This window comes from Trachymyrmex cornetzi, unplaced genomic scaffold (genome assembly GCF_001594075.2).
Source record: "Trachymyrmex cornetzi isolate Tcor2-1 unplaced genomic scaffold, Tcor1.1 scaffold58, whole genome shotgun sequence".
Classification (NCBI taxonomy): Eukaryota; Metazoa; Arthropoda; class Insecta; order Hymenoptera; family Formicidae; genus Trachymyrmex; species Trachymyrmex cornetzi.
The window spans coordinates 103,710-121,166 of NW_017299893.1; the positions used below are offsets into that span (position 1 = coordinate 103,710).

The 17,457-nt window shown below is 31.4% G+C and overlaps 2 protein-coding genes across 2 annotated transcripts; both read right to left on the reverse strand.

Moving 5' to 3' along the window:
* Nucleotides 1-2,569: 2,569 nt before the first annotated feature.
* Nucleotides 2,570-4,890, reverse strand: LOC108766399 (troponin C-like). The gene is made up of 5 exons (XM_018515666.1): nucleotides 4,771-4,890; nucleotides 4,447-4,474; nucleotides 4,230-4,373; nucleotides 3,889-4,140; nucleotides 2,570-3,093 (listed from the first exon to the last, which is right to left on the reverse strand). Exons 1-5 carry the CDS (start codon nucleotides 4,771-4,773, stop codon nucleotides 3,059-3,061), a joined length of 462 nt encoding a protein of 153 aa, XP_018371168.1. The 5' UTR covers nucleotides 4,774-4,890; the 3' UTR covers nucleotides 2,570-3,058.
* A 2,260-nt stretch (nucleotides 4,891-7,150) lies between these two features.
* LOC108766398 (troponin C-like) lies at nucleotides 7,151-8,895 on the reverse strand. The gene is made up of 5 exons (XM_018515665.1): nucleotides 8,768-8,895; nucleotides 8,558-8,591; nucleotides 8,277-8,420; nucleotides 7,336-7,590; nucleotides 7,151-7,252 (listed from the first exon to the last, which is right to left on the reverse strand). Exons 1-5 carry the CDS (start codon nucleotides 8,768-8,770, stop codon nucleotides 7,227-7,229), a joined length of 462 nt encoding a protein of 153 aa, XP_018371167.1. The 5' UTR covers nucleotides 8,771-8,895; the 3' UTR covers nucleotides 7,151-7,226.
* Between the last annotated feature and the right edge of the window lie 8,562 nt (nucleotides 8,896-17,457).

Sequence of the window (17,457 nt, forward strand, 5' to 3'; positions counted from 1 at the left end):
CAATAATACATGCTATTGCACCGCGGAAGCAGGAATTTTATTCCATTTTCTACAATATCTATACTTTCTATAGTAAGAACCGTTAATGCCATTTAATTCCCTCGCGATTATTACACAATTTCAAGTGCGAAAGAAATTTTATAGCCATTGATTGACCGCGCCAAACCAGTGAAAGAAATTTGTCTTCCGTATAAATTATTACGAATGGTGCCTTATTTACCGAAATATTTCAGATAATCAGTGCGGAAATATAAATTACCGTAAAACTGGAGCTTAATTTCAATTACGAGATATATGACGATAGTTCACTTTTATCTATACGATCAAGGAATATCTCTCGTATAATCAACGCGCACGTTACGAGTGCAATGTAGAAATCTAGATTCAAAATTTTCTAGTTTTGTCGTTTTTTAATGAAAGTAAATCGCTTGCAATATTATAATTATGATATTTACAAGCTATGAACTATGAAATGTTCGGTGTACTGCACTTCGAATTTATCGCGTCCGGGATAAAGCAAAAAGTATGTAATTATGTTCAATGTAATGCTATCACAATGATTGACTATCAACAAAGTAAAAATTTATACAAGAAATATATTTCCTCTATGACTTAATTCTTAAATTTTTTTTGAAATATCCTGTTTATCTTTGAAATAAATTAATTAGTTTTTATAATAATTTATTTAGTTTTTAAATAATTCAATCTTTAATTTTGATTTCAGAAAACTAAAAATAAAATAATAGTATAAAATATTTAATATACCGAAATTGTATTTAAGGTAAATGATGCATTACATATCGGGATAAAGCAAAAAGTGAAGATCAAAACATGTTGAAATTGCAATAATGAATTTAAAGCAGTCCTTAAATTAACTTGCTGATTTTTTAATTTATCAGCGTGAGATCGCAATAATATCGCGTGTATATGCAATATGAAGACAAGAGATTGTTATCTCATTCATATTATTATATTTATACAACATCGACATCATGATGTGGTGAAACTGTATTATATGATGATGCTTGAGTTCATTGACTCTGTAAGAAGAAATGTAAGGTCAATAGATTGGATCATTGAACACAAAGTTACAACACTTCTGGTTTCAATGACTCTGACAAATAATTGTGCTCTTAGCGAAGTCCGAGTTCTCTGTATAATAAATGGGTCGGCCATTTTCACGCGAAGGAGATTAGTCCACGACGACGACGTGAGAATCGCGATATAATTCCATTTCAGATATGGTAACGTTTCTCACAGCATGATTGCATACGCCGCGACGTTTATTGCTGTACTTATTATTACGTGGTTCATTTTCAGAACGGAAATGCCACTGGTCAGACAGCTAGTGATCGGTGTGAACGATTGCGAGCATTTATTTTAATCGTGTGAATCTATTTTTACTCGTCATCATGTTTTGCTCCATATAACATGCGTATTCTATCATATTTAAAAAATTAAAAAGATTTTAATGAAAGTAATAAAAATTTTTATAAAAATGAATTTGCGCGCAATTAAGACGATATATACGTGGTCTGTAATTAACCCTTACCGTACTAATATGGGTAACTAGTGACCGAGCGATTCCTGTTCATGCAAGTTTCTTTGAGTCTTTCGGTAATTATAAATTATACTACATTTTATTATTTTCCAAAATAAAGAGTCAATATTTATTCTAGAAAGTTGAAAGTATGTTGGTGAATTTTTAGAGATTTTTTTTATTATTTTGAAGAGGTGAAAAAACGAAGAGATTCGAAGTGACCCTTGATGGTATGGATAAGGCACCAAATTGTAGATGGCATAGTAAGGGTTAAAATCGTTCTCTCTCTATTTCTCTCTCTCTCTCTCTCTCTCTCTCTCTCTCTCTCTCTCGATTTCAACTAGAGATGAATAATTAATAATTACAAGTATTTTGATTAATTTTATAGGTATTTATGCAATTGCATGAAAATATAAGAATAGACGAATATAAGTATGATAACATTTTTTACAAATTTAAAATTATAACGTTCTTTTTCAATGAATACTTTTTATGAAACTAAATACAAAGTGTGATAATTTCTGTCAAGCTTTATTTAAAAAAAATATAATTATTATTTCTGCAAATATTTATATAAATATATATATATATATTTATTAGTAAAAATTATGTGTGATATCGTTCGTTAAGTATAAGGCATTTATCTCGATAATTGTTTATTAAACGTGTTAAATGATTTAGTAATTTCTAAAAATAAATCATACTAAAAATAAGAATATTTTTAATGAAAAATTATTTATTTCTGGAAATTACTAAATCATTAATAAAATAATATCATAATTATTCTGAATCTAATCACTGAATCACGTTACAGTATTGCATAAGTAATATTTAAAAAATGATAAAAGAAAATTCAAGAAATTACAATTTCTTGAAACATTCTTGTGTTCGTTGGGAATCTATCTTGATGTCAAGACTTACAAAGCCAGTAGTGCCTCGCATACTTGAACACGGTGTGCTACTTCGTGCACCGGGAAATGTTGTTCAGGGGCAAGATACTCACGCGTAAAAAGAAATCAGTACACAATATTTATGCAGATATACTTAATAATTTCATAACTTATACATATATAATTTACACATTGGACCTTTTAATACTTTCACATGTAAACTCATAATGATATTCATAGAGTAGGAAATTATAACTTTCTTCGCGACGTCTAGAGATAATTACGTTGGAGCTTTGCACGGTACTCGTTTTGCCATGATGGAGATATTCACCACTTTATTTCGTACAAACGCTGTTTCGATTTATTCAACGCACTTCGGGATTTTCATTGCTCCTGGCATTGACTAAAACCGTTTAGAAACGCTGCGATCTTCACCTTGCACGATGAAAGTTAGCCAAGGATATGGATGATCATAAACGTCCAATTTTCCGCTTGGCCGTAGTTTAGTGGTTTGCAAAAGCGCGTGCCTGGATGATGAAGAAGGAACGCTCTCTCTGACGGGCGTTGCCAATTGCGCGGCTAACAACCAGCCTCCGAGTGCCCATCTTCATTACCAGCTCCGGTTGCCTTAATCGTCGCCTCCCGTCATGACTTCCATAAACTCTGAAAGTGCGCAAAACGCGGGCGTTAGCGTAATCAGGCGGCGCCTCGCATTTCCCGCGGGCTACAAACTTGGCGAACCACCCAAGGCGGGAGACTTATTGAACGTTCGATCGACTTTGCTATTAGTGCGGTTATGTTAAGTTTCGCTGACGTTGACATGCACGAAACGAATTTACTTGGCTCGCTTCGTAACTTAAGCACGTTTTAAATTAACTACTTGGCTTACGAAGCGTGTCACATATTATCGTATCTCGCAAACAAATGTGACGATAAGGTGACTTATCCTTATTAGTGTCGTGAAAAATTATACCGTATGATGTTAAGTGCATCTAGAGAATTTATTAAGTATATTATTTTTAACGCCATAAGATTTCGATTTTTTTAAAAATGCGGTATAATTTTTCACGACACTAATAACGATAAGTCATCTGATAGGATTATAATATCGAATTGAATAAAAGCTTTTTATAATCTAGCATACTTAATGATATCAATTTTGAAAAACGTAAAAGATAGCGTTATATTTTATTAAACTAATTTGAAATTTTTGCTTCAAAAATTTACTAATAAATTCAAAATAAATCTTTTTAATAAATTAATATGTGAAATTGTGTTAGTTTTAATTACTGATATTTAATTGTTTCATTATATATGAATATGTTTTGTTAAAAAATAAACTTTGATATTTTTTAATAAAAAAGAAATATTAAAAGTCCATCTAAATAATGGCGTTTTAATTTTCGAGTTTAATATAATCAACGCTGCAAAATGATAAAAAAAAGATAGTAAAAATACCGTCAAAATCAAGCGTTCCTGACCCATCAGCGTCGATTTCTTCAATCATTAGGTCAAGTTCTTCTGGTGACAGCTTGTCGTCGAGTTCGTGAAGGATATCGCGAAAAACAGCGGTAGTTATGTAGCCGTTGCCCTCTTTGTCATACAACCGGAATGCCTCGCGTAATTCTTGCTGCATCGCTTCCGTATCTTCTTCTACCAAGAATCTAGCAGCCAGCGTACAGAATTCTTCAAACTCGAGTTCTCCGGAACCTAGAAAAATATACAACCAGTAGAAAGATATATGTATTGAAAAACCGTTAAGAAAATATAATCGACGCAAGATCAACAATTTTACTTACCATCCTCATCGACTTCACTAATGATTTCCTGCAGCGTGTTTTCGCTGAGCTCGTGACCCAACATGGTCAATATTGTGCCTACCATATTTGTACCGATACTGCCCTTCTTTTGCTGATCGAAAGCATTGAAGGCATTCTTCAGCACTGTAAAACACAGAAAAATGATAATTTTATATTATTCTAAATGTTTTTTATTATTATAAAAATATATACTTACGAGCTATCTGGTCCTTATTTAGATCTTCCTGAAAATATAACAGATATTTAATTATAATTACACAGACTGTTAATTTACAAATATAAAATTTTAGTAATATAAAATTTAAATAAATTTACGCAAAAAACAAATTAATTTTTAGTTATATCTGCTATCAATGTTTAAGCTTGCATGCTTATTGAATTATCGTTTCTATTTAATTTAATGTACGTTGAATTGTATTATTATGAGTTTTATTTGTTCATTTAATTTTTACACTTTTTGCTATGAGAATGTTAAGATTTGACAAATTATTTCCGCGTTTATCGAAAGTATAGAACTTGCCATTGCGATGATAACTATACGCGCTACTCGTGGTACGTTGGTTTAGACGGTTTATCCGGGTCTGCACCAGATTCTGACGGTAGACTTCTGTTTTAAGTGATTTTAACGATCTTCTGGCACGTGATTGACCAGGTAATACCTACATCCCAAGTCTAGCGGTTTTCAAATTCATCGAGGACGTCCTCCCCACTCTATTTTCTTAGACACGTTTTACCTAATTATGCAGAACTCGCGGCAACACGTTTAATTTAATTTCAAAAATCTTCCACGCTAGTCATACGTTCAATTTATCAACAACTGTCCCAAATATTATGACATTCCTACATGACAAAATTAATGCGAACATATCGCACGCGATTCGTCTTGATGCAAATTATTAATTATGGTGCGAAGCATATAACATCTAGTTACAGGTGTATCAATTATATTAAAGTTCATTTTAACGAAACATATTTATAATGAAACGGTTTAAATTTATCAATAACTGAAATAAATAATTTCATATATTAATTTATTAGAGATTTATTATACATGTTAAATTTATTGATAAATTTTCATAATTTTTTATAAAAATTGTTCTGTTATTTATATGGTATTATATGCAGAAAAATACACCATCTATTTCCAGGTTCATAAATAAAGATAAATTTCTTTATATTTTATACATTAGATGTATCAGAATTATTTCTATTATATCATTGATTTAAAAAAAGTTTTTTTATATAAGCTGGCCTAAATTATGTAATATATTATGTTATAATTTAAAAATACACTACATAAATAATTATTTTACTTGATAGGTAATCACGATAAGCTTTTGCTCAAAACTAACGAAATTTTTACTCAATTTTTACATTGTTTTTATCGAAGCATATAAAGATGCAAGTTTTGCTAGTTTTTATAATTTTAATTCACAATTTCTTAATCAATTCTTTAAATTTTTTTTATCGTTTGAAATTTTCCGACCAGACCATCACCAAGATATTTATGATTAAAGCTTGCTCCATTGTTGAGACTGCACGTTGAGACAACTAGTTTATTATGAAATGTAATGTCTGAACGGCAGAATTTACGAGCGACATAATGTGTGACTGTGTGGATGCAACAATAGACAGAATTGGCTCACCGCCAGAAAATTCATGGGTGATGCTGACCCAAGACGATTGCAATAATTGTGCATGTCTTATTCTTAGACTCCTAATTATAAACTCATAAAGCCCGGTGTCTGCCATTATATTTAGGCGATTTTACCGTTCATTCCGGAATATGCAGTCGCTTGCCATCGCATGCATTGTTGAATTTCTCGATACATGTGCCTTCTCTACTTCTTTGACAAAAGTTTACAATAGGTTACATTTCTGTTAGAGAATCGTGCGTATAATGCCATAGTTGAAGCATATGAAGCACGTGCTACAGTCGCTGCCAACACGCGAGCTTATATTTTCCAATACTATATAGACTTCTTGCATTGATGATAATAATAATTCTTTACAATAGTAAACAATTACAGAGAGTTGCAGAAGTACATGCATTTTTTTGTGATCATAGCAATTGTATTTAGAAAAATGACAATGTTCTTATCAATATTCATATTGAGACATTAGCATTTTTAAACCACAATTCGATATTATAAAAATTTAATAAACAGTATTAAAATTTTATTTTTTTATTAATTATTATAAATTTCTTTTTAAAAATAGTAAAACTAATAAAAAAAGTAGGTTTTACTTTTACATCTATTGCATTATTATATTTCCTCAAAATTTAAAAAGTTAAAGAACAATGATATTTTATTAAAGTTTGATTAAAAGAAATACATACATCTGCGATCGTTTTGAGGTTTATTGTTTTGTACATATTTTTGACACAATTGATTTTTATTAATTTAATTTAAGAAATTATGTTTAAAAGTTGTAATACCTTAAGTATATATACATTTATTATATATGTACATATAATTATGTAGGCAAAAGACATTATAAAATTTCGATATTTGATTAAATTAACAGCTAATGGGAATTCAGTGTCAAAATCACAAAGGATAGCAATTTTGCAATCTTAACAAATTAATAGCATTATGAATTTAAAAATACTAATAATTATCATTATTATACTTAAAGTATTATTTCAGAGATTCCAAAATCTCTCTTGTTACACACATTTGCTATACGCAATTATATTTATATATCATAAATGTATATATATTCTATGAATATACATATTAAAATTCTTTAAAATTTATTCTTGAGCATCATTCATCGAAACTCCTGGCTAGCAGGATTTAATAAAAATATAATTTTATGGCGACCTATTCTCATATATGATAAACGAGCAAATTTATAGTCTGCCAGCTTCGACTTCGTAGAGATTTCGGCTTCTCTGTTTGTACAGGCACACTCGTTGTTTGATGCGTGGGCGATCGACACGGTGCATTTGCGTGGTGCCAAAGTCATAATTTATCCTGTCATGACCTCCATGAATTCTGTAACGTGAAAACCAGACTAGTCAGATATGCGTAAACGAAGACAGAGTGGATTAACACCTGTGCATCACGTAAGATCTCACCATCGTAATCAAGCGTGCCAGATCCATCAATGTCCACCTCCTCTATGATCATGTCAAGCTCCTCTGGAGATAATGCGTCGTCCAATTCATGAAGGATATCTCTAAACACTTCAGTAGTGATATAACCATTACCTTCCTTATCGTACATACGGAATGCCTCTCGTAGCTCCTGCTGTATCGCTTCAGTATCAGTGTCCTCTTCAAGAAAACGCGATGCTAACTGGCAAAACTCTTCAAATTTTAACTCACCAGTTCCTATAAATGGAAATTAGTTTGATATCTATTATTAGTCTCTGTTTTATTTTAATACTTTGTTCATTGTGTGTGTGTGTGTGTGTATTTTCAAATATATTGTATATTTAAAAAGTAATTTTCTCTGAAACTTTTTGGCAATAAATAACTTTTGCGAATTTTTGGACATGTTCTAAATATAATACAAAACTCAATAATGTTATTTGGGTAAAAGTTTTGTTCGACAATTTGTTTAGAGTGAGCATGTTATGAAATATCATTAATGTTTAAAAGGATATTTGGAGACCTTAGAAATTTCATGCATTTTTTGAGCAGTTATTATACTAAACAGTTATACCAACTTCTGTCTAATAACTGAGAAGGAAAATTATTTAGGATCCTAACCAGGATGTAATGCTTTGTTTGCAGTTACTGCATACAAAAGTGGCATAAAATCGCTGAATCCGTTTATTGAACAGAAACACAACAAATAATGGATATTAAATTGATTAATAAACAAGCTAACTGCTCATGAAATGAACAGAATAAAACTTATCAAGTTCTTGTCCATTTCCTACTCAGGACAACTAATGAGAGAATACAATAATATTAGATAGTTACTGGATAAGTGTCTAGGAAAACTGCATATATTTCTACCAGAGGAGTGTGATTCCTCTTTCAATTAACTTTTGTATATCGATAATATTTACCCCATGTGTCAATCTCCGCAATAACTTCCTGGAGCTCTTGTGCTGGAATTTCGTGGCCAAGCATGCTTAGAATTGTATTTATCATGCTCGTGCTGATAGATCCTTTTTTATCAGGATCAAACGTGTCGAATGCCATTTTTAAATCTATTCAGAAAACATTTTTCTGAGTTTTTATATACTATTCATAGGTACACCAATTATAATCGCTAATAATAATTTTAAATTAGTCACATACTATTGATAACGAAAATAATGGTGCTTTAATATGCAAGTTTACTTACGAGACAATTGATCTTTACTAAGCTGAATTTCTTCCTATAATGGAATTAATATTATTAATAACGTAATTTAATAACGTAAATTTAATTAGTTCATATATTATTAGAATATATTAAAATATATAAAGCATTAAGAAGAATTCCGCGATTAGTACTACGTCATTAATTTAGACAATTTGTAGGTATTTGCTGATAAATTTACATTTAAATTACCATGTTGCTAAAATTCACTTTTTTTATGAAACTGTCGAATTAATTACAAAATCGAATGATTGACGCGGACGGGTTCCTTTCGGAAGCTAACTTACTCTACCGACGAAAAAGTTCTACTGAGCGGTAGTAAACTAATTAGCAGCGCAATACTATAGATACACAACCACAATCGATGTTAATAGATCAATCATGTATCGAATCGAACTCGCTAAAAAAAGACTTTTATTTAGGACACCTTCACGGCTGTTTCTTCACGAAACAATTAACTTGTTGAAGCAACTGCGAATAAACACTTGAGTTATTTTATTTGATGTATATCAAGATCTTTAATATTACATTACATTAGTAATTAATATAGGCACGTGCGTGTAAATAATGTTACTATTTATATAAAATTTTATTTAAAATATATATAGACATAATAGAATCAGATTTTTTATTTCTAAAAAATTATCGATATATCATTTAACAGATCTGTAGAAATTGTGAATATTCACATATTTTGGTTTTTTTTTTGATATAATTAATTTTTATAATTTAATAAAACTTGAAGTTTATGTAACTTAAGAATTATAATTATAAATTTAAATATTATTTTTATTAATATATTTATTATTTTATTATAAAAAGACATGTGCGTGTGTGACAATATTTAATTTTTTTAAATATATATGATTAATATTTGTTACTTGACTTGTGCATTCAGAGATGACATAATCTAGGGAGGAATTTGTAGCATATCTTTGATCTTAGATGTTATCTTTATATGACGTAGATGATAGTTATAGCGAATCGGTTCCCCCGCACCTACATAGCGAACTATTCGCGAACATGAAAGCAGTTATACATTGCATCGTATCGAACATATAGTGGTTTGGCATTGCATCCTTTTAGAGAATTGTAGTGGATTACTGACAGCTCATACGTGAAAAAATTATCTAGCAACTACCTTTAACCTCAATATATGTATGTTAATCTCTAGCAGCCAATCAGATAAAGCTTTGACGTTAAATCGAACTACTGATCTAACAGCTAAAAATAATTCTGGGATATCGCTTCATTATCATAATAAACAACTCATTGCAGATTACTAACTTTAGGATAGTTAAAAGCATCCGTTTCCATCGATCATTTTGATTTTATCGGTTTATGAACGTATATGCGTATTTGGAATTAAAAAAATAATTTTCTTAATATTTTTATTTAGTAAATTTTACACCTTTGTTTTTTATATTGAAAAACATTATTTTTTTACGAAATCAAACTTATCAATTTCATGAAAAAATATAAATAATTGAAGAAATTATGTAAACTCATATCTTGTTATATATCTTAATTAAAATTAAGATATTTAAAAAAAGATAAACAGTTTAATTCCTAAAAGAATATATTATTCTAAATACAATTTTGACAAAACGTATTTTGCACAATAATTATACTATACATATTAAAAGATATTTTTTAAATGTGTATTTGAAAAATATATACATGCATTACTTTAACAGTAAAATTATAGAAATATTTTATGTTAAAATCTTCATATAAATAAATTTCTTTTAAATCAATCATCGATTATATACTTTTGAAGTGAAATTAATGTTTCCTTATAACTCTTATAAATTTTATGCAGTATAGGATATTGTTTTAAAAAATATATTCTTTTTATGATCACACAATACCGTAACGTAACTTATCATGTACGTTCTCAGAACCTGACATTGACTTTGGGCTGCAAGCCAAATTTAGATTAGCTCAAAGCGAACCGAGATTCCTAACATATTCATTAGCTAACCTCATGCAGATATGCACATACAGCGTTTGAAATACAAATCTATATTGCAAAAAGATATTTAACTTTGGTAATGTGTATAGTCAGAAAATGAAAAATATATGATTATTTTTCTTTTTAATTTTATATTTTTTTATTTGTAATAAATTTTTTTAAAATAATTATTATAAAATAATTTTTCGTAATATAAAATTTAGAAAAAATTTTTAATTTGTAGATCTAACAGATAATTTTATAACGTTTCGTGCACGTTAAATCGTCAGAATTATTCTCGTTCAAGTCTATTACCAGCGATAATCATGATATGAATACGGAAGCGGCGATAAGGGTACTGGTTCAACTTCCCTGTTCGCATTGAAGCCTTTTTTTAGCTCCGAGGAATTCAGTTGCGATAATATCGGTTTGACGCCAAAGATAGAACTCGTATCGCTTTAAAAGCTCGACGACGAACTCTTCGAGTTCTTGCGAGTTATGCGAGTTGGGTTGCGTGCTGATGGTAAATGGTACTATGTATTCATCTTCCTTCAAGCTTTACGAGATCATAGGTATCATGTTCTACTTTGTAAACCCAGTAGTGTCACTTGAAAGTCCTTTCAACAGCACTGTAGCTAGAATTCTGTGATTCACGATCACGATTCGCTTACTTCCTCTCAGCATTACTAGATATCGTCGCACCGTAACAAACATGAGAGTAGCGCTCTTATGAAATGCTAATATTAGGAAATTATGAATATACGGTGATAATTATGCTCTTTCTGTTGGTCACTTTGAATTTTAATTTCAATGGCGATGTAGCCAAACAAATTAACGACGTTGAGGGATATTGCTCAACAAATAAATTGTGTAATTTGTTTTTGGTTGCAAATTCTGCAGGAGAAAGAAATCCTTGATTTTGCTGACATATCACATCTATTTTTCTAGATTAATTACACGCATTGTTGACGAACCAAATTAAAGATACGTTGTATGAATCCGATAAAGTGATTGGAATACTATTTTCCACTTCTCTTGCTGTCATTTTTTCTGAATCGAATTAATTCGAGTATGGAACATTTAATAATTGTACATCATTTTCATTCAATATTCAGTGATTTCTCTTAATAACAAAAATGTAATATTGTCGGTCACTCGCTCTATCATTTTATTGTTATAATTTAAGTCTGACGAGGGATGAAGTAACCAATTACACAGCGAGGTAATCGATAGAGACTTTTGACATGCAAAGAAACTGTTATTCAATTATGTCACACATGGAAAAAACGATTTTAAGTATTTAAAAATTTAACTGGATTCAGATATAAAAATAATTTTGTTGAATCATCAAATAATTACATACGTAGGAAACTCTAGTACGATGAGCAATGTTACTTACATAAAAAAGTTTTGACATTCTAGCAACCAGTTAAAACATTCTACGTAATTATTTTGTACAACAGAATTATTTTTAGTCTGTGTTTAGTTAGATTTTCGAATAATTTTCGTTTCTTTTTTTCTCAAAGCAAAGTTACGAAACATTTTTTGACATGGTGCTTATACATTATAAACACTTTTACTACGTGATGCTGTTCCACCGTCACATTCTAGAATATTCTGTGATATCAAATCTGGAATCTGTGTTCGGCATTGATTAATGTTATCTTATGTACTTGTCGATACGTTGTTCGTATTGATTACCGATGTAACATATAAAGGTGAACTTGAATAAATTATAGCGCGTGTTTCAGTTAAATCACGTAATACACATCATATGTAAAAATATCCATGCTTAATTAATTCTGTATATTTTCGTATTTCGATTACGTAATACACATCATATGTAAAAATATCCATGCTTAATTAATTCTGTATATTTTCGTATTTCGTACGACAGCCTGTTAAAAGAAGATAATTCAATGAATAAAGGTGAAAGGTAAAACTAAATAAAAGTAACAACAGGAAAACAGATGTTTCTGCTTATATCATTTTTATTCATTTGAAAGTTTCACATATACACGTTAATCATTAACGACATAATAAACAATGACATATAGACATTAGAATTTGAGTAGCGAGTCGCGAGTCGATAAGGGAGAAATGTCTCAAGTCATAATACATACATATCACGTAATAGTTATCATATAATGACCATATATATTTAACATTATGTATAGACAGACGATATACAGACGAAGTTCGTGTACATGTGTGTGTGTGTGTGTGTGTAATATAGTAACCATATATATAACATCGATATAACATTAGGCATAATTTAATCTCGTGTACGTGTAGTATTTGTTTAGATATGCGTGTACAAGTATACGTATCCCTGCCTAAGAGTATTTACGCGGAAAGACGTAGACGTGTGTACATTGATCGATTCAAGAACTAATTTCTTCTTTTTATATATCTATTCCACATGGACTTTAATCTCATATAGATACGTAAGAATTACGCGTCCTTTATCTATATAGAAGACAGTGAAGAAAGGGAGATGAAATGCTCGTAAGAGCACATAAGACTAACGTGTCATGTTTCGTCTATGTAAATAGCGTCTGTAATGTGTTTATGCCGTGTACGTGTGTGTATATATATTGGTACGTGTTAACACAGATACGAGGTTTCTGGAGTCGTGCGAAGAAGCGACGTGTGAGCGAGAGCACCGAGATTACAAAGACACATCCTTCGATCAATAGTTAAGCTCCGTTTATCGTTCTTACACGCGGGGGAGTCCAGTGTAGGATAATATTATTTCGTTTACACGTTCCGCTGACGCACACACATGCGTTTATATATATATATATATATATATGTTTATATATCATCGTGCTTGCGCACGTACGTGTTTACGCGTCTTCAGGGTATCGCGCGCTATTAAATGAAGTAAGTATGGCAGGCCGGTCGTGCGCCCGTCGGGCGTGCCGGCAACGATCCGACCACATTGTAAGACGCTGTACAAAAATATCCGCTTATAATAATTAGTAATAATAAACGGCGCGCCCGGCGAGTCTAGCGACGGTTCCCACCGATATGTCTTGACATGGTTCTACGGGCTTAATGTCTGGCGATCTGTAGTCCTTTCGGCCGCTGCGGTCGCTGATAAGTACTTCTGTTTGCAATACCTGTGAAATGTTCGAAGTTTGGAAACGATACTGTCTCTCGATTTTGTTCGATTATTATTCAAGTAGAAGCATAGAGGGTGTAGACAATTCTACGCGTACAGTGCTTTTTCATGTACAGCATCAGAGTTTCTTAACAGCGTACGCCGCTATATCAGCCAGCAGAAAAGATTAGAGTCGCTCAAACTCCCGTTTTCACTTTCGTTTCTATAACTTGTCTAAAGATATGTTCTAACATCTGAGACGGAAGTTCCTCAATGAAGCAAACTTTCGCATATACGTATAACTAAATAAACAATTCGAATCTGGAAAATCCTTTGTCTCGACTTTGTCCTTTTTTATAAGTTAGTAAAAAATAAAATTTAGAAATAGAAAAAAGTAGAATAAAAATAAGAAACGTAGACTAATGTGAAAGATTGTAAGGAAAAATGATTAAAACACGAAATGCAAAAAATGATTTAAAATAGCTCTTTTTGTTACATTTCTCGAATGCGTTTTTCTATAATAGCAAAGTATATATTTCGAACTTCTGACTCAGGTAATTATACTATTTCGCTAATTTTACTTTCATATCTATCAACTTTTTTATAACTCATTTCCGTTCACACATTGCCGTTTTCCTTCCTTTAATAATTATAATTGTATATAGACGTTGAGAAGTCATTTGCAAATATATATTCATGAAATTATTTGCATGTAATTAAAAAGGAGAAAATTAGTAAGTATTAGATATGCCTCGTACGAATCCTAAGCTAAATGTAGGGCCTGCAGAGGATCGCATTTGGCGTATCGTTAATTTTTATTATCTAAATATCAGAATTAAATTTAACGTAGTAGTTTTTAACGCGAATATATTTCTTATTTTTAGATTTCATGCCAAAATAAAAAAAAATTGTATAACTGATAATAAAACATAGCATAGTATAATTAAAATCAAGATTTTCCCGGATTTAAATGGAAATTAATTTTAGAACGCCAATGTGTGCCCGGCAGTTTTATACTATTATAAATATAACTTCTTAGAAAAAACATCTAGTGCATATAAGTATATATAAGAGATATAGGTATATATAATATATATCTTTTATAATCGTAAAATAATGCATAATAATATATATATTATATGTAACGTACATATATATGTATATATATATATGTATATGTTAACAAATAAATTCTCTTAAATCTCGTACATTCACGATATGTATACGATCTTTAGTCGTTATAGCTTCGTCAAGCCTTAAATCGACTTAGTTAATCAGTTTATCTTACAATTAAATCTGGGCGTATAAATGATATGTGTTCGTGTGTATGTGATATCGTCGCGCGTCTCTGCCTGCGCACTCGAAAGAGAAGATTTTAGTTTAGAAATTAGACCTCGCACTATTTTAATTAAATTATTTTTTTTTTGAAGAACATAAATGCAACAATCTTATTTCAATCAAATTATGAATAAAATTTAACATAAACAAAATAAATGTAAAGATTTATTTATTCATCGTTAGATTTAACAGTTTACATTTATTTTTAGATTGAAATTTAGCAATCATAATGTAATCACTCTGTTTCTACTTTGAGATAAAAGGTTAAAGTAAAATATTTTAATATTTCAATTTTGGATAGTTACAAAATATTAAAAATTATTTTATTTAATTATTCCGTAAATTTTCCTTATTAATTTGTTGAAGTATTCATCTATTAAATTGGGCAAAAGATTCTAATATTTTACACATGTGTGAAAAATATTGGTGACACGATATGTTGCAATTATATATAAGCGTATTATTTTACATACCGAACTAAAATCCAAAAAACTCAGATATCCTCTGAAGTGCTCAGCTTCAAAATTCACTTTCGAAAAGCTTGGCTTGACGCGCCATATGACGCGCATACCGGTGACCTTAATAATCCGCCATGCGGTGTATGCGCCTTATAATAATGCCTTAGGCTTAATTCTACCTTATATTCATATGTATCGAATAGCAAAACACATGTTACTTTCTGTGTCAGTACTGTAATCAGCACTACGTCCTGTGAACTACGTTTTTTTATACGATCGATCTCCCGTATGATGTCCTCGCTGAGAAACGCATTCGTCGCTGAATATGTATCGTTGAATACATTTACCGAATATTTTTCAAAGCGAAGCGCGTGAAATATATTTTCGTATGCCACGATTTTCCGTATGTGAACTTAAATCATTATTAACAGAAGGGAAATATTTTAACAGAGCTACATGCTCCTACAGTTGTTTGTATCTCGCGTCTCGTGGTCATCACGAACGCGTGCATTGCATACGTTTCCTTCTGCAAGATGGTGCAATTTTAGTGCACACGTGAGCTGTCGCGGCAGCAAAGTAACCGAGTCGTAAAGCGAACGCAACGAGGCATTTGAATAACCGCGTTTGTGCTCTACCGACTTTGACAAGTGTCGGTTTCCTGTTGAGAGTATCGTTGGGAGTATTACGTGTCATCAGCACAGTCGTTATCTCATTTCGCGCAGTCGGGTCTTTGCGAATCAAGTTAAGTATCGCAGCGATCTCAAGATGTTAGCGACTATCGCGCGCGGGGACATTCTGGCAGAAAAGTTGATAAAAGACGAACGTCATGAAGCATTATTTTCTTTTAATCCCTGAATTTAATCGATCCACTTTATTCTCTGTTAGTGTATCTTAATCAATAAGAACCTTTTATGATGAATAAATAGGAAGATCGGAATGACCTACTTTCTGTTAAGTATAAAATATCCGTTTGAATAATTCCTGTAAATTTCTGGGAAGAATTTTAAATAATAAGCTAAAAAAAAAGAAATAAATAAAAATAATAACCAATGGGGTGAAATCTTGGAAGATGGTGACATACAGAAAATACGAGCATACGGAGGATATCGACTATTCGCAGCATTGTGTTCAACAGGAACGCATTGATATGTATATAACGAGTGACCCGGAATCTGACTTCCGGTCACTCGGATCCGCTAGTATTACTACGCCTCGCGCCGCGAGCTTAACCGATAACCATGAAATAATTGGCAACGATGCTGATATGTAACGTTCCGGTGAAGAAAACTCGTGCGCTTTTCGCGAGCGAGAATTCTACGGTCCACTGGTCGATCAACGTTTGTTCCTAGCAGTCACTCAGATTCTATACTATCGAACTACATGATACCTCGCTGCCTAATAAGAATTAAAGGTATATGTACTTTTATTAGAAGTCTTTATTCAGAGTAGAAGTCTTTTCGAATTATCATAAACGCACGGCACGAGGTGTCACAGGTTCATTTGCCAGAGTTTCCCTTGGGTTGTTTGTAATTCGATCGTAAAGTATCTGAGAATTCTATAAATAACAATGAAATCATTAGAAATTAATCCACCATCGCATAGCAAATACATCTTCTACGTACACTGCTCAATATATTAATGTCTAATGATCCTGCAATGTCGGTGATTATTATTTCGACATTTGCGGGAATTGCTCATGATATTTACTGCGATCTGGCTCATGATATTTACCGCAACGATTAATTTTTTAACACAATCATTGTACTTTCGCGAATTGTATTTCACGGGCTTGATCAAACGCGGCGAATAAACGGGCTTTACAGTGTACACTGAACGTTAAGCTATCGCGAAAATGAATTGGGTCTTATTGTAACATCAAGTAATTTGGAAATGGCACTGAAAGAAAATCGATTCGATTAAAATTTAAATATTTCGGCAAGCTTTCGTGTAAGCAACGAATAGATTGTCGTCCGCGCACTAAATCGAAGGGGCCATTCCAATGACTGAACTGAAAAAGGAAAATATC